Source organism: Carassius carassius, chromosome 31 (genome assembly GCF_963082965.1).
Source record: "Carassius carassius chromosome 31, fCarCar2.1, whole genome shotgun sequence".
In the NCBI taxonomy this organism is placed as follows: Eukaryota; Metazoa; Chordata; class Actinopteri; order Cypriniformes; family Cyprinidae; genus Carassius; species Carassius carassius.
The window spans coordinates 11,383,683-11,408,935 of NC_081785.1; the positions used below are offsets into that span (position 1 = coordinate 11,383,683).

At 35.8% G+C, this 25,253-nt stretch overlaps 2 protein-coding genes across 4 annotated transcripts in view; one reads left to right on the top strand and one right to left on the bottom strand.

The window, feature by feature from the left end:
• Nucleotides 1–498: 498 nt before the first annotated feature.
• LOC132112072 (phospholipase B1, membrane-associated-like) lies at nt 499–14,717 on the bottom strand. Its single transcript, XM_059519664.1, has 42 exons — nt 14,590–14,717; nt 14,172–14,231; nt 14,006–14,069; nt 13,704–13,738; nt 12,835–12,886; nt 12,697–12,748; nt 12,559–12,615; nt 12,388–12,456; nt 12,252–12,304; nt 12,081–12,162; nt 11,857–11,961; nt 11,525–11,593; nt 11,177–11,245; nt 10,769–10,858; nt 10,629–10,689; nt 10,479–10,537; nt 9,906–9,979; nt 9,719–9,762; nt 9,251–9,359; nt 8,413–8,464; nt 8,095–8,175; nt 7,922–7,987; nt 7,288–7,388; nt 7,083–7,164; nt 6,771–6,875; nt 6,576–6,671; nt 6,153–6,224; nt 5,997–6,074; nt 5,836–5,896; nt 3,528–3,586; nt 3,380–3,447; nt 3,250–3,293; nt 3,008–3,107; nt 2,876–2,927; nt 2,597–2,677; nt 2,308–2,373; nt 1,795–1,889; nt 1,614–1,695; nt 1,406–1,510; nt 1,104–1,199; nt 951–1,025; nt 499–861 (listed from the first exon to the last, which is right to left on the bottom strand). Exons 1-42 carry the CDS (start codon nt 14,666–14,668, stop codon nt 607–609), a joined length of 3,255 nt encoding a protein of 1,084 aa, XP_059375647.1. The 5' UTR covers nt 14,669–14,717; the 3' UTR covers nt 499–606.
• A 3,674-nt stretch (nt 14,718–18,391) lies between these two features.
• LOC132111558 (potassium voltage-gated channel subfamily H member 1-like) overlaps nt 18,392–25,253 on the top strand; it is a 60,282-nt gene continuing 53,420 nt past the window's right edge. For 2 of the 3 annotated variants that reach the window (XM_059518958.1, XM_059518959.1), the window contains exons 1-6: nt 18,392–18,575; nt 19,588–19,614; nt 23,126–23,249; nt 24,352–24,458; nt 24,744–24,872; nt 24,968–25,086. In XM_059518958.1, the coding sequence (XP_059374941.1) occupies nt 18,503–18,575; nt 19,588–19,614; nt 23,126–23,249; nt 24,352–24,458; nt 24,744–24,872; nt 24,968–25,086 (579 nt within the window). In that variant the 5' untranslated portion in view covers nt 18,392–18,502. The remainder of the gene's footprint in view (nt 18,576–19,587; nt 19,615–23,125; nt 23,250–24,351; nt 24,459–24,743; nt 24,873–24,967; nt 25,087–25,253) is intronic. The other variant, XM_059518960.1, reaches the window with a different exon arrangement.

Below are 25,253 nucleotides of genomic sequence, written 5' to 3' on the forward strand. Positions count from 1 at the left end.
ATATTTAATCGCTTTGAAGGCCAACCTTTGACCCGTTTTTATACAGTCTATGCTGTTGAAAGCAACTTAATTGTTAATAGTATTTTCTATTGTTTTACGCGATTCGTGTATCTGGTTCCCCTTCCCTTTTTTTAATCAGAGTTTTTCACCTAGGCTATAGTTTATATGTAATCAGTAATAATTTATTACAATAGATTCGGATTACAGTGTTTTCTGTGAGTAAAATTTTGTTTATTGGTTATACCAATATATATATAATATTCAAAGTTGCAATTATCTTATTCTGTTACAAATACAGGGAAATAATAATCTACGAATGTTTAAAAAAAATTTATACGAGAAAATAATTATAAAAATACTGTTGACCAGATTGCACTTTAATTAAACAAGAATTAATTAAACAACAATCAAATAAAATACTATTTTTTATTTCACTATTTTATTACAATGAAGAAAACTAAGTACAACTCTCTACACAAGTATTACAAATTATATGAAATAAATATGATTTTAATTTTAAAAATGCAAAAAGGGAAAGCTTAAAGGTAGGTTCAGTTTATATTATACAATTATATATTTATATATCTGTGTTAAAAAAAAATCTTATTAGAACTTAGTTCCGTTCATTTCTGTGCTTTGGTTTCTCTTTCTGTTTTTTCGTTCTCTGTAGTAGAAGATGATCCAAGTTACAATCCAACCAATAATCAAGCCTCCTACAGCCAGAACAGCAGCTGCCCAGGCCGGTATAGAATCACTAGAGCAATCTGCAGGGAGAGGGGTGCCTGGTGCAACTGTGGTAGGTACGGCAGTTGTAAGAACGTCAGAGACACTATTTATTCGTGTAAAGATGAAGGGATGCTCCTAGAGAAGATATGAAGAGAGATCACTAATTGAAAGACCATGCTTGGTTAAGTTGTCCTCATAGTGGTTTCCATTGGATATTTACTTACCTTTGTGGGACACTGGATCTTACTGCGGTCATATGTGAAATTATTGTAGTTTTGTTTACTGCCCACAGGCTCCAGCTAAAACCAAAACACAGGACATTTGAAGTCAAATCCAATAAACCTGCTGTGAGATTGTGTGTATGTATGTATATTTACCATGTTGTTCCAGAGCGCAATTGCCATCTCTGCATGTCCACGCTCAGAGAAATGAAAACAATCCACAGAGAAGAAAGTCAGGTCTGGCGTGCCATCCTAAAGCAGAAAGAGATATTCACCTCTTAACAATACTGAAACTCTATGTTTAAACTGTTATAGTGTGAGTTCAAATCCAATCTCTAAAAGCATTACATTAGCCTAACATATTTATATACATATTTAAACAGTTTATATCTGAATGTATTGTTTAAATGTGATCTCAATGGGCGCTATAGAGAGAGAGGTATTTTAAGGGTGCTGACTTCGACTATTGCAACAGCAGAGTTCTCGAAGAAAGGCTGCAGCACTACTGCAAAGTCCTGTCTTCCATCATACCGTCCCCCATACACCAGCCTTTCAGTCTCCATCTAACACAGAAAACAGCACTTCTATTATTGAAGATCAAGATAATCTAATGCCCACTCAGCTAAATCAGTTATCAATGAACTGACAACTTAATTGGCTACAGACCTGCAGATCTCTGTTGACCTTCTTCATTTCATTTATTTCTGGAGAGTTCTCACGGGGTTCCAGAAAACATGGACAAATATTCCTGTCACACACACAGTCATGAAAATGCTGTTGGTTTACATAAGAACATGAAAATGTACACAGATTTTAGATTAAACTGTTTATTTATTTATTGACTTACTCTTGCAGGAGGCTGCAGCCCAATGTGTCCCTCTTTATCATTCGCAGATCCTCGATCTCTAATATTCCAACAAAATTTACCAGCACTCTGGGAACCTGCACACACACACACACACACACACACACACACACACACACACACACACACACACACACACACACACACACACACACACACACACACACACACACACACACACACACACACTGGGTTTACTTTCTATCCCCTTACCCTAAGCATACCCCTCAAAGAAAACTTACTGCTATTTTAGGTTTTCAAAATCTCATTCTATACTATTTATAATTTTGTTAAATAATTTCACATATAAATAAAATATAAGTGAAAATGTGTAATTGTCGTGAAAATAATGTCACTGCAAAAGCTCTTAATTTTTTATGCAAAATGAATGATTTTCTAACTAATAAGAATTTAATTTCTTATAGTTTCTTTTGATTTTGTGGGTGAAAGAAGATTCAAGAATGTGATATGGATCATTAAATGCATCTCTCTCACCTCATTGTACAGCACGTCCAGACTGTCTCTGATGTGGCTGATGTACTTAGAAGGAGACAGAGAAGCCTGAGTAGAGAAAAACACAACACACTTTTTTTCCCCCAGCAAAATGTATTTGTTATTTACTGGTCTTAGATACGAAAAACAACATTTACATGACACTGTGTCTTGTCTTTTAGTATAAGAATGGATTTTAGCTGCTTGAAGGTCACTGCTGAGGTGCTCTTATGCAAGAAGAAACAACTTTTGATGTGGAGCTGAGAGCCTTTATTAAGAATCATCCACTCACCCGGTCATGACAGTACTGGCAAAGGTCATTTCCCCCAATGAACAGTGTCACCAGTTTCCAATCCTTCTCAAAGTCCACTTCCTGAAAAAAAAAAACTTTGTATAAATCTAATTCTTTATTGCCCTACAATAATTGGTGGAATTTGCTTTGTGTAGCAAAGAGTTGGCACATGCATATTTTACAATAACTTTAAAATGACAGAAGACAGCAAATGAAAAATGATTTCTGCCACTATTTTGTTTTTTCTGTGAATTTAATAGATTAAACAAGCATACTGACCGTGCTATCCTTTAAAGTTGTGATAAGATCCCTCACTTGTTCTGGTATATTACTGAATAGAGATAATGAAATCATTAGCTGAGAGGATACTGTAATTGTGTTTGTATGTATATATCTATGTGGGTTGCTTACCTTGCTTTGGCACCAGTCACTGCCATATTGAGGCCATTTGGCCGCTTACTTTTCCCCTTTGAGAAGCCGAAAACATCTGGATTGAACTTCTTAAGAATGTCTGATACCAAATAATGACACAAGGCACTCATGATCATCATGTTATTAAACAAAGTATAACAAAGTATATTAAAAGTATAACTATACTGCTAATAATAACAACCAATAAAATGACATGACGGGTTGCATAAGGTTATACACACTTGGCAATGTGGTGACAGTATCCAAAGTTTCATCCCCACCAATGCTGTCAATTAAATGAAACACAGACACTTAGAAAACATGCAGCACAAAATAATTCTATAAGCATACGGTAGACTGACACAAACTGACCTCCATGCAACTCCTCGCTCCTCATCCAACAATTGCAGAAGATTTTCAGCTTTTGCACCTAAGCCAGCCTGAAAGAATCAGAGAAAGAGAATGGTAATTACAGCATGACAAAACATCGTAACATACACAAATATGCACACACACTTACAGTAAGTGAATCTCCCAGAGATGCTACCACTTTAATGTCACCTGGACGCAGCCTGTGAACTGAGAAAGAAATGTGATTATGTGACTACCTGGATGCCCAAATACAACAACAAAGCAACTGTGCAGTGCTACTTCAACCTAAAAGAATTATAAATCATGGCAGGAGTCTTGCCTGCTGGTCTTTATCAATCATCCTATGTACATATTTACTATTTCTCCTCTTTCTTGTATTTTTTTTAAATCTGTTATTAATCTTTCTTTTTATTTGTTTTAAAACATTCAGTCATTTACACAAAATAAAATAGACATATTAAAATAAAATAAATAAATAATATATAAAATATTTGTAAAACATTTGCAAATCTCATTACATGCAATATATAAATAAAATATAGTTTAGTTTAGTGCATGGATTCATAGACCACATTTGAAAACAACAGGTGTTGAATGTGCTGCACAGGAAATATACAACAGGATTAAAACATAATAAATCTAGACAGTAAACACAAACAAACTGACAAATGAGAATTTACACTCTCAGGAAGAATTAAAACACACAGAATAATCATCTTCAAAGATGATTTGAACATAGAAATAGAAGGAGTAGACCTAATATTGAGAGGAACACTAGGGGGCAGCCACCAAGGAAGCCTTATCACCTTTAACTTTAAAAGGAGAATGAGGAACTGAGAGTAGGAATTGACTAGATGATCAAAGGGGTCTTGAAGCAGTATACAGAGAAGATCATAAATGTAAATGAGGTGCAAGTCCATGCAAAGCTTTAAAAACAAAGAGCAAAATTTAAAAAACTGCACAGAACTTAATTGAAGAGAGGTGAGCACAGGTGTAATGTGCTCACGTTTTAAACCATTTGTAAGCGATCTAAAGCTGATTTAGGCAAACCCAGGTAGAGAGAATTACAGTAGTCCATTTCTGATGTTATGAAAGCATTAAATAATGGTTTTCAGTTCCTCCTTAGGAATCATCATCTTGCGTCTAGAAATAGATCTTAACTGAAAGAATCTGCTTTTCAAGACAGCGCTAATCATGCTAACGCACAGGTGGGACCAAATGTAACAGCAAGGTATTTGACACAGACATGTACATTGAAAGAGAGGGGACCAAGGGGATTGACAATTTCAGAGGTCAGAACTGATGGGCCAAAGATAATTATTTCAGTTTTGTCATTATTTAGCTGTAAAAAAAAATTCATATCCATTCAGCATGTTATGTCACACAGACAATAAAAAAAACTGGACACAGAACAGCTGTTATCTTTAACAGGAAGATAAAGCTTAGTGTCGTCAGTGTAGAAATGATAAGATAAGTTGTGTCTCTGAATAATATGACTTAGCAGAAGCATATAATGCAAAAAGAAAAGGACCCAAAATGGAACCCTGCAGAACACCATAAGAGATTTGTGCACAAGATGAGAAGCATTCACCTAAATTAATAGAAAAAGTTCTCTCCTTGAGGTAAGAGCCAAATCACTCCAGCACAGACCCCTGAAACCCAGCTACATGACTGAGTAAAAGAATTTCAGACAGACAGAGATCAGCATTCACTCATTAACTCAAAAAGTCAAGAAAAAGTCCATAACGCAAATTCCATTAAACACGTAGAATGTAATCCTCTGATAAAGGGTGATAAAATTCACAATGTCCAAAAGGTATAATCCAAAATGGCAAAACAAACCAAAACAAAAACAGAGAGCAGAAGCAGAGAGATGGAAGCATATGTGGGGTTATGTTAATACAAAACAGTTCTGTATCTAAACTATATCTCAACCGTGATTACCTGGAAACCTAAACACAACAACAAATCATCAATGCAGCGCTTCTTGTACCTAAAAAGATAACAAACAATGGCAGGATATCTGAAAGACTAGCTGTCTTAAGTCTTTGTCTCTATCCATAAACCTATGTACATCATAAGTATATCTAATTTTTGCTAGTAATTTTTATCTATAAAAAATGTTGTCCTCCTTAATATTTTTAAAAGTATTACAGCATTTAATTTCTTAAAATCCAAGCAACATTTTAACATTTTGCAATTTCATTGACAGAATATGCATATACTGTTTGTGTGTGTTGTGTACATATAATATATCTCTGTTAATTAAACACCAAAATACAATTTAGTAAAAACATTTGAATTTTAATTACTTTAATGCTGTAATACTTGCTGTAAAAGATAAAACAAAGATTTGTTATATAAAAATACAAGACAAGGAGAAATAGTTAGAGAGTTGGAAAGTTATCTGGTGGCAAAATTTTAGCAAACTAATTTCTCTCCTCTCTCTTTCTTACCAGATGTTGGCACAGTGTCAGAGGATGCTGTGTCCACACATGTGAAATCACTTCCCCAATTCTGAAGAGAAAGGGAGAAATCAGTTCATAATGAATTTTGATCACTTTAAGGTTGCATTGTATTTCATTAATACTGTATGTAATATATTTATGTGACTTACAGTTATGGGTGGAGGAGTAGGAGGAGGTATGTTGTATGTGTAATTGCTGTTGTGATAAGTCCTCAAATAGGGTGACAACTAAAGAAATATATGAAAATAGACTACAATGAGACAGAATTATAGAGTTTACAGAAGGATCGCAGAGATTTAACTCACTTTTTCTGGGCATTTAAGAGGGAGAGCTGGATTAAAATCCTCACTATCTGTCTTATTACCTAAAGGCTCCATCTACAGTATGTGGGAGAGAGAGAGAGAGAACAAATGAATGAAATTGGAAATCCTTTTAGAGAGTTAAGATGCTGTGAAATGACAATATATTAAGAAAATCTATTGAAATGTAATTTTTCCTGTTGAATTGTATGTTAAATGAACACAATTCAATTACACCTCTACAAAGAGGATACCGTTGAACAGCATTCAGTCATTCACAGTAAATAAAAAGATAAAAAAATTAAATAATAAAAGCATTCAAGCATACAACATGCTTGTAAAACTAATTACATACAATATATTAATAAAATATGATCAGGCTTAGATGTTAACATATGTGTATCTAATCATTTTAACTCATATGCTCACCAAGTTATTCCAGAGAGCCCGAGCCATGTGCGTGTGAGCTTTCTGACTGAGATGAAAACAGTCCGGAGAGAAATAGGAACGGTCAGGCCTCCCATCCTAAAAGAGCATGGAAAAAATGTCAAAGATAATGAGTAGCCTACAAATAGTTCATGAAAGGATAGCTTGTGTACTAAATGATGTAAGATTGCTGTGCACCTCCAACACAGGGAGAAACACATTTCTGAAGAATGGCTGTATGACCACGGTGAAGTTATCATGTGTGTCATATCGCCCAGACTCCACCAGCTCGCTCATACCACGCTGAGAATAAAACACAACAGCATACATTAAATATTAATATGCACTTTAGCACAGCTGCATTTTAGAATCATATTAATATCAATAATATAAACATATTAATGTGTACAATTGCTTTGTAATATCAATAATAAATAACACTCACAATAAATATTTATATACAGATGTTTACACAAAAATGAATTAATTTTCATGTCATAATTTGTGTACCTGATAGGCTTGGTTGAACTCCTGCAACTTCTGGAATTCATGAGATTCATCTTTAGGTTTCAGAACACAGCGACACAGCATGCTGATAAAATAAAACACAAAGCAATATAATGCAAGACTAGCATGTACCAAAAACTTTTGAATTCAGTTCTTCGACCTGAATCAAGCCGAAATTAGGAGAACCAGTATATAAGGCAAAACACACTTGACCAGCCAGGTAGGGCATCCAAGAGTGGGGTCCTGATGGAGACGGCGCAGTGGCATAAGATCCAGAACCTCCACTAGGTTCACCAGGGCACGAGGGACCTGGAGAAGGAGACATGATTAACTCCAACAGGCAGCAGGGATTTACAATGGCGTTTGGTTACCAATAATCTGGTTTTGACCATTGTTTTTGCTACAGTGCAGGCCTATCATAACAAACATTAAATAGGTTTAAAATAAAAAAGATATATAAAGAGAAATATAAAGTGGGCTCCAAAAGTCTGAAACCAATCTATTTTATCTATAATTTTTTACATTTTCCTTATTCAATACCATTTTTTCTTTACAAATTATATTTTCTATCATAACAAAATGAATGAAATTTGCATACCTGATTAATGAAATTTTGCAGAATCTTAATTTGATCTTTTTTTTTTTTTGATTACGTTTTTATTTTTCAGACACTTTAGATTTCACAGACATAAATATCCTCAAAAAAAATCGTCAATATTGGGACACATCACAGTATATTCTTTTTTTTTTTGTTTATTTGTTTCACATTTTTCAAAATCTTAAAACTTCATTTCAAGATTTGAATACCTGATTTTTAAAAACTTTAGCTAAAACTGCCTCACCTCATTATGCAATATGTCCAGACCCTCACGTATATACTTCACAATGTTATCAGGAGAATAGTACCGCTGAGTAAAGAGAGAGAGAGAGAGTGATAAAGATAGAGAAATTAATTGCAGGTCTATTACTGAAACTCTGATAATAAATAAAACAGGCTCTATTAATATCAGCTTACAGTATCAGAGCAGTGGGCACACATGTCATTTCCTCCAATGAAGACTGTGATAATCTTCCAGTCATTCTGGAAATCTATTCGCTGAAAAGTTTCAGACAGTCTGAATGAGTTTCAGATTCAGCCCAATGTGTCAGATTTTGACTACTGTTGGGGAATAAATATCTCTCAAAACAATAGAAATACAACTAAAAATACAAACTAAACAATAACTTCACGAAAATATGTGGAATGGAAATATCATTATAACATTATGAAAACATTTTCAATGACAAAAGAAAAGCCAAAGTGTGTATGTTTGAGATTTTGAGAATGACTAACCGGGTTGTCTTTCATTAATTTGATGACAGCATGAGCTTGTTTGACCATATCACTGCAAAATGAAAAATCACATTTTAGTAATTTTACAGTATTACATTTTTTTTTTGAAAGAAATGAATGACAAGTTCTGTCATGAAACTCTAGATGGCACAGGGTGGTGGGTCAATAACGTAAACTGATGATGATATTCACAGCTTTAAACTACTTGGCACAAACTGATTGATTCATGTTGCATACGCAGCCAATGAGATTAATGCTTTACATTTATATTTCTGGTTAGTATTCATTTATATTAGACTGCTTTCAGATTTCCTCTTAAACACTCCACCTTCCCCAGCTCCACCTGTCTAGATCTGCTATGGGTTATTTTAAATGCTATTTGTGCAGAAGCAGTATATTTCAAATACTCACAGCACCATATCGGCACATGTATTGCCAGTAGCAAGTTTCTGTACTTGCTTTGCAATAATCTACAACAACAGCAATAACCAACAGCAGCAGCAATTCAGCAGCAGCAGCAGCATAGCAGTCCGTCGAAAAATACATTAACATCATATTATGTCATATTCATTACCATACTACAATCTTCTGAGAGTTATACATCATAGAAATACTTAATTCAGCAAGGATGCATTTAATTGATCAAAAGTGACAGTAAAGACAATTACAATGTAAAAAAAATATTATTTTAAATAATTCAGCTTGGCCATCATTGATATGAACTTCTATTAGTTATTAGTACATATGTGTGTGTATTAATGTGTAAAAAAAAAACAATGCTTCATACTTAATCAATCATTTATTCAGTCAGTGGTTTATAAGATGAGAAGCTACTCACTCAGATTTGGCTCCTGGTACTGCTTGGTTCAGAAAACTCCGTACAGAATTCTCACTTCCTTTTCCCAATGAATAGCCAGTGAGTGAAGGGTTAAACTCTCTCAATATATCTAAATGACAAACAAGCATTATCTTATACACACAATCACTCTAAATCTGATTCCCATTTTAATCTAATCCATGAAAGTGAAAAAGATAAAGAGCTTGGTAAGGGTAATAATATCTTATAATAAGTATAATATCTATAACTTCACCCTTGGACTGCTTAAAGTTATGTAGTACATAACAGAGATTAAAAAGCAGCTTTTTACTCTATAAACTTTTGTGTCATGATCAGCTATTATGTGGTTTAAAACACTTAATGACTACAATTATTTCTGAGTTGATTATATTCCTGATTAATGATTAATCATAAATCTACAGTACATAATAATAAGAGCATGACAGGAACATGAGCACTTGCACATACTTGGTAAAGTGGTTATAGTTGTTAGGTTCTCATCTCCACCGATGCTGAGAACAAAAAATTAAATATATCTGTCTTGAGATCATATAGATAAGAATTTAATCCTGTAAAGCATATGGATAAAACTAATCCAGCAACATATGTGTGCAATTAACAGAGGGTTTACAGAGTGATCAGGGTAAACACTCACCTCCACGACAGGCCGCGATACTGTGTGAGCACTCCCAGGAGATTGTTTTGTGCAGCACCCACCCCATTGGCTGCCTGTTTTTTTGGAGGGAGAGGTCAATACTTTTATTTAGCAACCATGCATTAAAATGGTCAAAAGTGACAGTAAAGACGCATTATTTTACAAAAGATTACTACTTTCAATAAAGTGTCTGAAAAAAATACATCTAGAATCCAGAAAAAAAAACACACATCATGGTTTCCACAAAATAATAAGTACCAAAGGAGTACCAAATCAGCATATTAGAATAATTTCTAAATGATCAGGTGACAATCTCAAAGGGAATAATGGCTGCTGAAAATTTAGCTTTGCCATCACCAATATATTCAAATAGAACAGTTATTTTAAACTGTAATAACTTTTTACAATATCACTGTTCTCACTGTATTTTTCATAAAATAAATGCAGCCTTGGTGAGCATAAGATACTTCTTTTAAAACATTTAAAAATCACAATGGTAGAGCATATTTAAGAAAAGGATCAGTATTAGCAAATATCATCAATAAATTAAAAGTTTGATGTTTATCACCTCACCGTCAAAGAATCACCCATCGCTGCAACCACTTTGATGTCTGCTGGCCGTAAGGCATGGACTACAGAAGAGACAGAGAGAAATAAGCTTAAAAAACTCCTAGAATTTCCAGCCAGGGTGTGCTACAAGTGTAAGGTCCCTGTTTAACTTACCTGAGGTAGGTATGCTGGGAGATGGAGACCGGTCCTCACAGGTGAGCTCACTCCCCATCACCTGAAGGTCAGATGCAGCACAAGTGAGACATAGTGTAAGTCAAAGCAACAGGGCGAATTTATGGTGAGAATGGACTCACGTTGTTGAGAAGTGGAGAGTGGTCCTCTGTTTGAGAGATACTGAGCTCAGGTGAGTACGAGTTTTTCTGTGTTCGCAAAAACGGCTTTTCCTGGGACAGAACATCAGGTTCAGTAAAGCATATGTGAATGTTTATTTCTGTTTAGAAAAAGAAAATCATCCAGACTTGAACATACACATTATGAACATTGTGTGTCTCTACCGTGCAAATATATAGGACAACATGAGTGCTACATAAATGAAATGGAATAGAAATACACTTCACCTTATCACAGGTGAATGACAAAAACTTGCATAAAACATAGTTTTCACCAGATTGGTGAGATAAAGGCATATTTATGAACCCACTATGATTCAGCAATTCGCATTGTGATTGCTAAGGAGATCATAAATCAAATATCTCCCTCACCTCGGAGGGGCACGGAATGGTGAATATGCCCCGCCCATCCATCTCAGTCTTGTCTGTCATTGGCTGCAGCTGGAGAGAGAATTATTAGGATTGGTCAGAAAGAAGGCTCCAGCTCTTCTCATATAAAGGCAAGATTAGATAGGTAGTTCTAGATGGGCTTCTATGCTGAATAGGTTTCAGATTAGATGTTATCACGGGAGCTGATTATCAGTCTACTTGTTATCAGTCACCTCAGGGCCTTTTAACACTTTGAACTTTTATAACTTGAAAGTAAAGTGTCCAGGACTTCACCTCTACCTTGTCTATAGGAACAACGTACACGTGTTGACTCCATTAATATTAACTTACCAAATTATTCCAGAGTTGTAAAGTCAGCATGCTTATGTCACGTGAGGAGTCAGACATTGAAGCTTTCATCTGAAAGCAAGAGAAAAGTACAACTTTGCATAATAACATTTCAAATTATCCTTATAAACTTGCTATAGCGGGCTTGTTTCTGTAGCACAGCGTGAGTCATATCTATGGTTTTAGAAGAGCAGATTGATTCAAAAACAAATAATACTTTTAAGTCTCCTTACCTGATAAAGTCTGACTGAGTGAAGCACTAGAAAGGTTATCTATCTATCTATCTATCTATCTAGTGGCCTGTTTCAAATGATCTCTGGGTGTTATAGACTCACTGAGTTTGACAGATCCGTGTGCACTGGACTGGACTGAAGCAATACGCTGAAATCTTCTCGGTCACTGAACCAGCCTCTTCTCTCTAGAAGAGCACTGATTGATTCCTGTTGAATAAACATAATGTTTGACAATGTCAAACTATTTTAGCACAGATTTAGCACAGTCACACATGTATCAATTTGTGTGTGTGTGTGTTTTTTTGTACAAATTACATTGACTGTACCTGCAATGAAGCCATGAGCACTATTGTATCCAACCTGCGTCTGTTTTCATCATATCCTTCCTCACAGTGGAACTGACACACTCTAAAATACATAGACACCGTTTTAAATTAAGCTGTTCATTGCAGAATATGATCAGAAATAGGCTTTGAAGAATGTTGTCTGATACTGACCGCTCACGTGAAAGTCCACTCCAAACAACAACATGAACTAGTGTAAGTTTCAACTAGAGAAAAATGAAAGCTCTTGTAATAAAGAATTTCTATTAATGATTGAAACTGCTGTTTGAAGGATATTGACTGTCTTCACCTTCTTATGAAGAGAGTCCAGTGTCTGTTCCACTCTATTCACTGTTGCATCAATGGTTGCACTGAAGTCCTAAGGACAAGTACAGAATAATACAGAATTAAAGCTGTATTTTGATTATTTCCTAAGTCCCATGTAATAGAGATTGATAGGATTTGTAGACAAATGTCTGACCTGGTCTGTACACACAGAGAGCTCATCAACTGGTATGAAGAGCAGGAGCAACTTGCACTGAAATGACAAGACAAGACCCCTTTAAAGAATTCAGCACAACACCGGATCTAACTTTTGTAAAGGCCTGACTGTGTTTACCTGAGCAGGGCTGAGTGACTCCATAATGTACTCTGCTTTATCAATCAAGCTTCTGTCACACAAAGATAGTCATTGTAAACATACAGAAAATGTAGTGTCTGTAATGAAATAGTGAATATTAATTTCTTTCTATGATACCTTTGTTCAGGTAGAACAGTTGACACATCTGGATTAAAGGTGAACATTATTTCTAAGGCAGAAAAGTGAAAAGATGTTATTTTGTATTTAAAGATGACTGTGTGTGTGTGTGTGTGTGTGTGTGTGTGTGTGTGTGTGTGTATATATATATATATATATATATATAAAATAAATAAAATAAACTTTAACAGAATTGGCTGAAACACTAAACAATGTTGCATTTATAAGAGGAAAAATAAAGATAGCTGTAGTCCTTTTCCAGAGGACATCAGAGAAGCCGACTGTCGATAACTCTATCAAAAACAGTAGTTAACACATCAATTGTATCAGGCCAACTGATGCAAAACCCAAAACAAAGTCCTTAAGTGTGCAAGATAAGACAATATTATCACATTTGATTGAGATTAGGGACATTTTTGAAGAATTTCCTTCTTGTAAAAAAAAAAGTTCTCTCTCTCTCTCTCTCTCTCTCTCTCTCTATATATATATATTTATCTATGGTATATACATATCCTTTTTTTTGTCATGTCATGTATCGTTTATCTCAGAAAATTAACATTTGAAACATCTGAGTGTTGTTTATTCAGATATCTCTCCTCTGGCCATGACTTTCATTCCAAGGTCTTAGGCTTAATCTTTCCAAAACCTTTATACAAAGATTTAATCAAGCCTGACAATCACACAGAAACATGTAATAATTGGTCGTTGTGAGCTAAATCAATGTGTTAACTTTTAACTTAAAAAAAAGGGGTAAGTAAAAGCCGTGCAGATTCAACAATGACATTCTAATAAAGTTCGAGCACAATACTAAATGCAGGTAATGGTATTATGTGTCTGTTTATTTCTATAGAATAAGATTGGAGCCTTACCAGATAGCATGTTCAGGGCTCTATTTTCATCAGATCTGGCATAAAAAACAACAAGCTTAATCATTTTGAGTGGCATAATAATAGTTAAGTAAGGAAATTAATTAATTAACTCTAAAAATGTGAATGAATCGCAAGTTTGATCTATGCTAATTATAATATGCACCTGAATTGAGGTATAAATTAACTTGAGTTAAACTAATGTGCTGGTCTATGTTAGTTAAGTTTTCCGACCTTACATTTCTTCCTTAACTCCAGTGAAGCTTAACTGATATTTTAATGCACTTGTGATAATTTGGTCATACCTCTCCACATCAGACAAAACCAGTGCAGATATCACAGACACGTCAGCTGGCCTCAGAGAATGGACTGTGAGAAGGATGATAGGACAGTTTATACAATGAAACCAAGTATAGATGTTCATTTCTTTTCTCTATGTCTTATTCACAAGATTCTTTTAGATTACTTTACCAGAAACTGGAGTGCTGGGTGAAGGTGATGAAGCAGCACAATACAGGGGACCAGATTTAACTGCAGAAACAAAACAAACCCTGATACGACACTAGCACACATCAACAAACTTAACTCAGTGTATTGACATGGAAGCACAACTTTGGAGTGACAAATACATTTCTGTGAATGCATTACCTACATTGCACTGGATGAATTAGAATTAAAAGACTAAGAAGACAAATAGAAAGTGTATAACGCATACAGTCTCACATCTGCTCCATGACAGAGTAATTATTAACCTCTCAGTGGGCTAAAAAGAGATATAATTTCTAAAGTGCTATCAAACCAGTCATGTAAATGTCAGGAAAATAATCTAAGGAAGCTTTATGCATTAAATTGGAAGCAGAGTGGTGGAATGTCAAAAATGATTAAATACCTGCTGAACACCTGCATGCTAGAAGTGCCAGGATCATAATCTGTGCACAGGAAGAGAAAGTTTTATGTTTTATTCCCATGATGGAAATCTGTCTGGAGCCACGTGGTGTAGAGAGCAGTTCTGAAACTAAACTGCTGAAACGTTTAGCAACACCTGCTCTAATATATGACTGTAATCCTCCTCAATCACTCAGACACGCCTCCTGTTAGTTTGCATGTTTCAAGGTAGACGGCATGGAATTTATTTTTTATTGATCTTATCAAGGTGTTTATTGGTAAGATATTGGCTAGGTCTATAGTCCTGTGGCTGGTTGCATAAAATGCTTACACTGGTCTTACAAGGCAGCTAATTTTTCTTCTTCTTTGAGACTGGCCATACATTTTATATTAATTACGTAAAAAAGTCTGCAAACAGCAAAACAATAATCTTATAATAACTGCATCATTTATTAATCCAAAGTATGCTGGGAACCCACACACCAGTCAATTATATTGTTCCATTTGAAATGCTTTGTTCAAACAACTGTGTTTGACTAGTTGGGACAACATTTGGGGAATTCTGTGAGGTTTTTATTTAAATTCACTTTATTCACATTTGTTAGTAAAAATCGCTAAACAAATACAGGTGCATCTCAATAAATTAGAATGTCGTGGAAAAGTTAATTTATTTCAATAATTCAACTCAAATTGTGAAACTTGTGTATTAAATAAATTCAGTCCATACAGACTGAAGTAGTTTAAGTCTTTGGTTCTTTTAATTGTGATGATTTTGGCTCGCATTTAACAAAAAACCCTTCACAAGGAGGGTAAGCCACAAACATTAATTGACAAAAAAGCTGGCTGTTCACAGAGTGCTGTATCCAAGCATGTTAACAGAAAGTTGAGTGGAAGGAAAAAGTGTGGAAGAAAAAGATGCACAACCAACCGATAGAACCGCAGCCTTATGAGGATTGTCAAGCAAAATCGATTCAAGAATTTGAGTGAACTTCACAAGGAATAGACTGATGCTGGGATCAAGACATCAAGAGCCACCACAAACAGACGTGTCAAAGAATTTGCTGAACCACAGACAATGTCAGAGGCGTCTTACCTGGGCTAAGGAGAAGAAGAACTGGACTGTTGCCCAGTGGTCCAAAGTCCTCTTTTCAGATGAAAGCAAGTTCTGTATTTCATTTGGAAACCATGGTCCTAGAGTCTGGAGGAAAGGTGGAGAAGCTCATAGCCCAATTAAAATAACCATGGTGTTGGTCCATTGGGTTTTTTTGAAAACCAAAGTCACTGCACCTGTTTACCAAGACATTTTGGAGCACTTCATGCTTCCTTCTGCTGACCAGCTTTTTGAAGATGCTGATTTCATTTTCCAGCAGAATTTGGCACCTGCCCACACTGCCAAGAGCACCAAAAGTTGGTTTAATGACCATGGTGTTGGTGTGCTTGACTGAACAGAAAACTCACCAGAACTGAGCCCCATAGAGAATCTATGGGGTATTGTCAAGAGGAAAATGAGAAACAAGAGACCAAAAAATGCAGATGAGCTGAAGGCCACTGTCAAATAAACCTGGGCTTCCACACCACCTCAGCAGTGCCACACACTGATCATCTCCATACCACGCCGAATTGAGGGAGCAATTAAAGCAAAAGCAGATCCTACCAAGTATTGAGTACATGTACAGTAAATGAACACTTTCCAGAAGGCCAACATGAAAAATGTTTCTCTTATTAGTCTTACGAAGTATTCTTATTTGTTGAGATAGCGAATTTGAGGGTTTTTGTTAAATGTGAGCCAAAATCATCACAATTAAAAGAACCAAACTACTTCAGTCTGTCTGCATTGAATTTATTTAATGCACGAGTTTCACAATTTGAGTTGAATTACTGAAATAAATGAACTTTTCCATGACATTATAATTTATTGAGATGCACCTGTAAATTGAATTTGAAAAGAACATTTTTTATTTGATCTTAAATGATTTTTGACTGAAAACTTTAATTTCCGTGCTAATTATCCCAGTGCCAAAGTGAATCATTAGAGTGTGTTTGGAGATTCAGGAGTGCAGATCTTGAATCTGATTAGATATGATTAGAAATGCTGAGAATGAGTAAAGTAATTAAAATTTATGAAGATTTCTGTGATTGACAAGATAAACATATCACCCTGAGGTTACTAAACACTGGCAGATAGAAGATAACTCATTTGTGTAACATTGCACATGCATCTACAACTCAAAATGATTGACGTGAATGAGATGATTGATGGCTGAAATGTTAATAAAGTTCCTGTGGGTTAGGCTATGAGTATTGTCATGTTTATATAAATGAAATGATAAAACCAAAATTCGACTTTCTGGTTGCAATGATAATCATGTGGCTGTGTGGTAAAGGTCAAAGCTACCTGTGTGGATCTGATTGTCGATGGTCTATGGATAAAAAAGGTCAGATCTCAAAATGCTTCCAAAAGCTATACCAAAAATCTGAAATGCTGAATGTAAAATTGTCAGAAACTTCCAAATGATAAGCACTATGCAGTGCTTTATAATGAGTTCAACCACTATATTTGGTTATGGTTAATACATGATTAAAGTAGCAATAGTTATTTGCTTGTGACTGACTAAGGTGCCAGTTTGGATGCCTGTTAAGCCTTATTGCAAAAGTATGAATGTTTTGTCTCAGAATGTGAACTAAATGCAATATAAATCTTGCTTTCAAGATTGTGATTATATGACAAGCTGTTAAATTAATCAGTTGGAACAAATTATACATTTAACAACACACCATAATGTGATTCTATAATCAGTCATAAATGTAAAAGTTTAGAAATATGTATGTGATTCACAAGACATTTTTTAAACTTTTAAAATGCCATTGAAATTGTATTACATTTCAAAGGAGGATCAGTTTATTTAAATTCGGTGCCATATCAGGAAAATCTATCATGAAAACAATAAATAGCCTATCATAAAACGCAAATCTTCATATAGTTAACTCTGTCAAGAGTTGTTTGCAGATGTTGGGGTTGTCACCCAAATGAGCAGCAAATTGGGTTCTTGCACAACATGGGTTTGGTCATTAACCTCAAAAACATAAATACAATGTTATTCAAAAAAAAAAAAAAAGACCTGGCAACCAAGACCACGAATATAGCTTCCAGCTACTGTAAATAACAAGTCCCTAGAACATGTTCAAAACTACCTGTGTATTAACATCAGCAGCATCACAGCAAGCATCAACAAGGCTGTGGATATCTTGGACGGCACATAGGGCAATATGTTTTTAAACTGAGAACCCTACCAGAGTCTGGCTAAAAATAATCAAACCTGTTATAGATCCTATAACTCCTATATAGATCCTCTGGCCTACTCACCTTCCAAAAATCCACCAGAGAGTAGAGAGTTCGCAGGTACAATTCTGCTTTTATGATTGAGACTCCCCATAATGACAGGGAAAAAATGCACTTATAATAAAAAATGAAAATGGAGACATTACATCTCATGAAATAAAATTCTTAAAGGAACTATTTTTGGACGCGGACAAACTTCCTAGATTACGAAGACGAAAGGTGTTAAAAAGAAATAATACACATCCACCAGCAGATGGCGATACAAGACTGGAATTAGTAGACTTTAGTAGCATTAGTAGCACTGCAAACGTCTACTGTGACGATTCAGCGTCATCCATTGATTTACCTCGGAACACCTGCTGCTTCACACGCCAATAGATGGCGCTGTGTCGCCAGTTTAAGGCGATGGTGGAGGCTCAATGGGGTGGAGGAGAGATGAGAGCGTGAGGACTGGAGAGCCCCGGGTCCACACATCACTGGATGCGGCAGCGGCATGTGGACGACAGACACACCGGAGACGTGTGCGGGGACTTTATGCTGACGGCCGGCCTCTCATAGGAGCGCATGACCCGTCCTGATGGCCGGGGGACGCAGAGGACTAGTGGCCCCACAAAACACTTTTCTGGAAAATATTGTCCGAAGGTCTAACGGTAAGACGCACCACCACATCCTAAGCAGCGCACTTACAAAAAAAGTAGCTATCAGCGGTAGTGTCGCAGATAAAGAAAAGAAAGAAAAAACTTTGGGTACGCAAGAGAGTTAACTTAGAGGAAACATTTACATAAAGACAGCGTTCTTTTGACTATATAGGCTACTTCAACAACTACACAAACTAGAAAGTTAAAGGTGTCTGGTAAACCCCATGCAGGTGCATTCTAGTGAATGTTTTATAGTAGATAATTTTTTCGTTTTTTTCTTACTTGAATTTACGGAGCAAAAGTTAAATACACAGTTTTATCAGTAGGCTACAGTTATTTTCTAGATTTTATAAATGTATTGTTGTATTATAATAATTATAAAAATACTTATATGGGCTGCAGGAACATTGAGATGTTGTTCTGTATTCGATGTGTGACAGCAACTGCTGCTCTTTCACCATTTGAGTTGGTGAAAATACATCCATACATCCTTCCATCAGCATGCATTGTGGGATAGAGAACAACTTTAGGTTGAATTAATATTTAATAGCAATTAATATTTAAGAGTGCTGAAAGGTTGAAAAGTGGCTGAGGATCTTCACCAGCACTATCTGTGAGATCAGACTGTGTTCTTGCACCCTTCTGTAAGGTCCTTAAAATAGAATCCAAGATCCCTTTTATTGATGTTTATCCATTAGTCCTGCTTTTCTTATTCATGCAGTTTTGCTGCATGCATATGGCCATTTTAAACTAATCGAACACCAGATGTCTATTTGAAACAACCTCTGTCTATCTTTTTGAGCATTGAACCCTAGTAGAGAGATCTCTCAGCTTTAAAAATATCCCAAAGATATACTTTTCATTAGGACTTCTATAAACCTTTGAAAACATTGATGTCTGTAAGACCTGTTTTCTTCATGTAGGGTCACTGGCCGTCTTGGAGAAGAACAGGAGGATGAATTCCTCTTCCTCTATGGTGTTTGTGTATTATTTTAACTCTATTTCTGTTTTCTTTAACTTCCAGTTTGGACATTATCACATAGACACACAGGTATAAACCTTCACCGAGCAGAACGCTTGTGCTTTAACCTATTCCATCCCTCCATTATCTCTCTTTCTCTATCTTTTGCTTTCTGTCTTTCCTTCCCTCCCTCCCTCCCTTTCTAGTTCCCTTTCGACATTTAATAATGTTCTATAACAATATGTGTTAATTTAATTTAATAGTCTGAATTTATATGTAAAGTTTGATTAAACTCTTTTTAGTGTTAGCGTTGTTAGCGTTTAGTGTTAAAGTGGTTTAACAGTGCTGTTGATATTTCAAAGTTGCTTAGTTATGGTGAAAATTATGCAGATGTTGCTCCCTGGTCCTCATTCAGCGCTGACAGCACTTGCTGTAAAATAACAAATGTTGGCATGGAACGTTTTTCCTCCATTGTGGTGCGTGTGAGTCCACATATGTGTGTGTGTGTGTGTGTGTGTGTGTGTGTGTGTGTGAACTTCCCGTGTTTATGCTCAGTAGAGGAGAACTGTGCTCTGTGGCAAATTCACTACCATGTTCTTAAATCAATTGATATCATAGATCTGAGTTTTCCTTCACTTCTGATTCTGATGCCACCCTTCCACATTTGCTCATCTCACATTTACCCTCCACATTAGCCATAGAAAGATTAAATGTCTGTCTGTGTTTCCATCATATGTGCAGTCAAAGTGAAAGATTTTGCCATTCATGTTATGTCTGAATGAGGTGAAGGAGATATTTTAAAAACTTACAGAGCATACAGTGGGGGTCAGAAGCCTGGGATTAAAAATCTTGAAAAAATAAAAAAATGTCAACCTTGAAATAAACAGGAATATTAACAGGAAATATAATTAAAAAAAAGAATATGAAATGAGTTTTCATACTATTTCTATGTAAACAATCAAACAAATCTGAGACATTGATCACACAAAATCTTAATTTTATGAACCCTACTGTATGTAAATATGCAAATAAAGGCTGTGGGACTGATAAAAGTCATGATACTGTTTACAATGTACATATTACATGAGGACAATGCTTATATAAAGGCAATTTCTTGCTTTTAAATACTGGAAAGGTCTTCACTGTACCTCATTTGTGACAGACTTTAGTTTATAATTCTTTTATATCAGATTACAGGTTGTATAGTGTTACCGTGAGCTTGCTCAATCTTTGAGATACACTTTGTTAAAAGTGCTACTGGCTTACTCAGCAGCCGTTAAATCACCATTGTCAGCTAATCAGCCTGATAGCCTGCTTAACACACTAGCCACTAACACACTAACATTGACAGACATCAGATGAAAGGTTAAAGCAAGGTTACAGAGATGAAGCCTATTACAGATGATCCTGGCACAGAGCGTTTTCGACACAGACGTTTGGAAAACACACACAGGACTAAAAGTTCCGGTATAACTAAAAATGGCTGTGATACTCCAGAACAACACAAACTGACTCTGTGTGTAAAGACACCTGTTGTGCATTTGGACAATGAAAAGATTTATAAGAGACATAGCAGAGTGCTTGAAAGTTTTGTGAAGATGTTGAAGGTATCGGGTTGTGTGTTTTAGCTACTCTCTCATAGTTTTATGGGTGTCAGAGAAGAATTTTGGTACTATATACATTACTGTTCAAAAGTTTGGGGTTAGTAAGATTTTTAAACTGTTTGTGTAAGAAGTCTATTTTGCTCACCAGAGCTGCATTTGATCTAAAATACAGTTAAACCAGTAATATGTGTTTTTATTTTTAGCAGCCATTATTTCAGTCACATGATCTTTCAGAAATTTGCTGATTTGTTGCTCAAGAAACATTTACTATTATTACCAATGATAAAAATGGTTGTGCTTAATACTTTTGTGGAAACTTTTTTCAGGATTCTTTGATGAATAGAAAGTAAATACTTTTTGTAGCTTTGTAACATTTTGTACCATATCTTTTTTGTGACTTCTGATCAATTTAATGTGTCCTTGCTGATTGCTTTTTAATTTATGACCCCAAACTTTTAAACATAGTGTAATGTAAAACATAATCTTTCATATTTAAGCTTATACTGTCCAAAGACCAAACAGGGACGGGATACATGTGTATGACCAACCACAACAATTTGTTTTGGTGGGAATTTATTTATTTTTGCTTCAAAACTGATGTAACAGTGATAGTTTAGGTGGAATACACAGGTGTGATCAAGCATTTCTCCTTTACTTGCTTATACGTTTCTCAAACAAAACTGTTGAATATTTTGAAAAGATTTGTTACTACAACCCCGCAAACTTTGGCAAATTCAGCAATTATTATTTCCTAGACTTGCAAACACAAACTATGAACCCTGACTTCCATTAATTTAAGAGAAACCAATTTAATTATATTTAAACAAACTTTTTGCAGCCAGATCTTTTCAATTCTTCATGCAATATGGATTAGAGTCCTGCACGGGTCCATTTTTGGAGACCCACTCCCGCCCGTACCTGCAAAGTTCAGCACCAGATTCGACCCGTCACCTGTGATAATATAAAATTAAATCCGCACCCGCACCAGTTAATATTTGGCCCGTTACCCGATCCGGGTATTATGGGATTATTTTTTATCTCGCACCTCTCTCAACATCACGACAGTGTCATTAATGTGCTAATGAAACGAAAGTGCACTTTGTTTTGCGCCATTCAAGTAGCCTACCATCAGCACCTAAATAGGCTATGGAACCTGATAACTATATGCAAATAGACCTATTAATAAAAAAATAAATACAAATAGAACAAGAAAACATACAACCTGAGCCTGTCGCTCACAAACTATGCATTTATTTCCCTTAAGGTTACTGTGCAGGAAAAGGATATCGTCCACAGTCCCAGGTTTAAGTTGCGTTCTCCATTCTTGAATTACAAATCCAGCTGTGGAAAAGTCTCTCTCGCAGCGCTGTCGCACTGTCGCAGTGGTGGTGACGTGATGGGTCAAATGTCATATCGTTGTTGTGTATGTGTAATGGTAATTTAGACATAGAAATATTGCACATATTTTTCATCCGCGCTACTACCCGCGCTACTAGGAATGTCAAAATCACCCCGTTTCAGCCACTTTTATGCGGGTATCCGCAGGTACCCGACTCGTTGCAGGACTCTAATATAGATCACAGCAGTCTGAGTGGTTTGTGGGTTGTTTGAGGCTGAGAGTACCATGTTTCTTTTTGCTCAACTTTACAATAAAAATCCCTATTAGGCAGGGAACTGTATCTGGACAAGAAGATCTCAGAAGGAACATAGAGATAAACTTGTTATTTTAGTTTGAATGGGGTTGTAGGATAATCTGAGAGTGGTTCATGTGCTGAAGCAACACTACTGTACACAACCATCTCAGGAACCGGCTGATAAATTTGAAGCTGAAATACTCAGTGTTTTCAAAAACATGTCAGATCAGTGGCTTTCAGCTGGTGTGACAATGTCCACCCATCCATTACCATAGAGACGACCTCTAGCTTTCTTACCATTGACCTTGTGCCTGGTTCCTCTCACCTGTTTCCTCCCCATACCCTCCTGTGCTCTTTCCACAGACACAAACTTTGTGTTGGGAAATGCCCAGATCGTAGACTGGCCCATCGTTTACAGTAATGATGGCTTTTGTAAGCTGTCCGGCTACCACCGTGCTGAGGTCATGCAGAAAAGCAGCACTTGCAGGTATCAGACTTCATGCAGAGATGGTTTTTATTTCTCATCATATTGATCATATTTTCTTTCTAAGAGAGAGGATGGTAGAGAGAGAATTGCAAGTTCTTGTAGAAAGGCGCTTGAATTCAGTAGACATGCAATTTACCATTTATACTGTAGTATTAAATACCGCATTAGACAGCACAATATACAAGATAGTATAATAATGTTTGTAATGAAGTATGCCCACAATACAACTCAGTATACCTTCAGTACAATATTGTATTACAATATGCAATATAATACAGCAGAGTATATAGTACTACACTATAAACTATGTAGAGTTGAATGTGGGGACGTAAGAGTGCAAAATAATTTATAATAAATATATATTTAAAAAATACTAGTAAGGATGCATTAAAACATCAAAAGTGACAGTAAAGACATTTAAACTGCTACTAAATATTTATATTTCAAATGTAATATATGCTGTAATGAAATTTATGTTCATGACAGAATCCTAAAAAAATCACAGTTTTAACAAATATTGTATTAGCACCAAATCAGCATATTGGAATGATTATTTGACACTGAAAACAGGAGCAATGACTGCTAAAAAAATCCAGCTTTGCCATCACAGAAATGTTTTTTTTATATATATATTAAAATAGAAAACACTTTAAATTGAAATAAGTTTTCTCAATATTACAGTTTTTAGCGTAATTTGGATCAAATAAACACAGCCTTGGTGACTGTAAGAGTCTTCAGACACATAAAATAAATCACACTAATGGCAACTTTTGAACGCTTTAGTGTATGTAGCAGAATAAACACAGTCAAATGTATTCTGCATGTATTCCGTTACATATGCCTTATGTCATTTTTAAAAATTTCCTGTGGCAGTTTTTTATATGATAAATATCAGAAATGGAGTTTTTGAGAAAGTGACTGTCTTCTATGGGGTTAGTTGTTGAGCCAGTAAGCTTTGAACTCTTACTTTTCCTTGATTTGCCAAACACAACAACAAACACATTTTTTTGTCAACCTTTAAAATAAAGTCAAATTAAATTCTCAAAGACTGCTTGAAAACTGTCTGTATCTGATTGTGATTTACATTTCTTTTCTTTCTCAGCTTCATGTATGGAGAGCTCACAGATAAGGACACATGTGAGAAAGTTCGGCTGACTTTTGAGAACTATGAAATGAACTCATTTGAGATCTTGATGTACAAGAAAAACAGTGAGCATTGTACACACACACACACACACACACACACACACACACACACACACACACACACACACACACACACACACACACACACACACACACACACACACACACACACACACACACAGGTGCACACATAACTGAGCTGTAAGAACTGGGAGCAGAAACAAAGGAGTCCTGGTGCATACATTTGTTATGCTAATATCTTAATGAGTATGCATAAATGTGTAAAACAGGCAATGTTAAATACAGATTTACAGCATGTTCAAATGTGCATGGTTTTGTTTTTTTCAGGAACGCCGGTTTGGTTTTTTGTGAAAATAGCGCCTATACGAAATGAACAGGAGAAGGTTGTGCTCTTCCTGTGTACGTTTAGTGACATCACAGCATTCAAACAACCAATTGAAGATGACTCCTCCAAAGGTACGTTATGCAGATGTATTTTATGAACATGTTAGTGTACTTGATATCAGTGCAAGTAAGAGTGAATGTTTAATGTGTGTCATCTCTGTGTTCAGGATGGGGGAAGTTTGCTCGTCTGACTAGGGCTCTGACAAGCAGTAGAGGAGTCTTGCAACAACTGCAGCCCACTGTACATAAAGGAGAGAATGTACATAAACACTCGCGCCTTGCTGAGGTACGTCTCTCTCTGTGTGTGAGTCAGTCTGATACATTTCATTTCATGCCTGTGAGTGATTCTGGTGTGCATCAGCAAGTGTTTGCTTCCATCCGTGTCAAAGATGAAACTAACACCAGGAAGGCTATCCCTTCACACTGTGTGTTTCCAGTCCTCCTGCAGGGAGA

Bases quoted from the DNA above. Each gene is read 5' to 3' on its own strand.
- LOC132112072 (XM_059519664.1), bottom strand. From the start codon at position 14,668: ATGGGAATAAAACATAAAACTTTCTCTTCCTGTGCACAGATTATGATC. The intron at 13,739-14,005 runs GTATGACCAAAT...TTTTTATGCCAG, and splicing joins GTTTTGTCTGATGTGGAGAG to ATCTGATGAAAATAGAGCCC. The intron at 10,690-10,768 runs GTGAGTCCATTC...TCTGACCTTCAG, and splicing joins ACTCTCCACTTCTCAACAAC to GTGATGGGGAGTGAGCTCAC.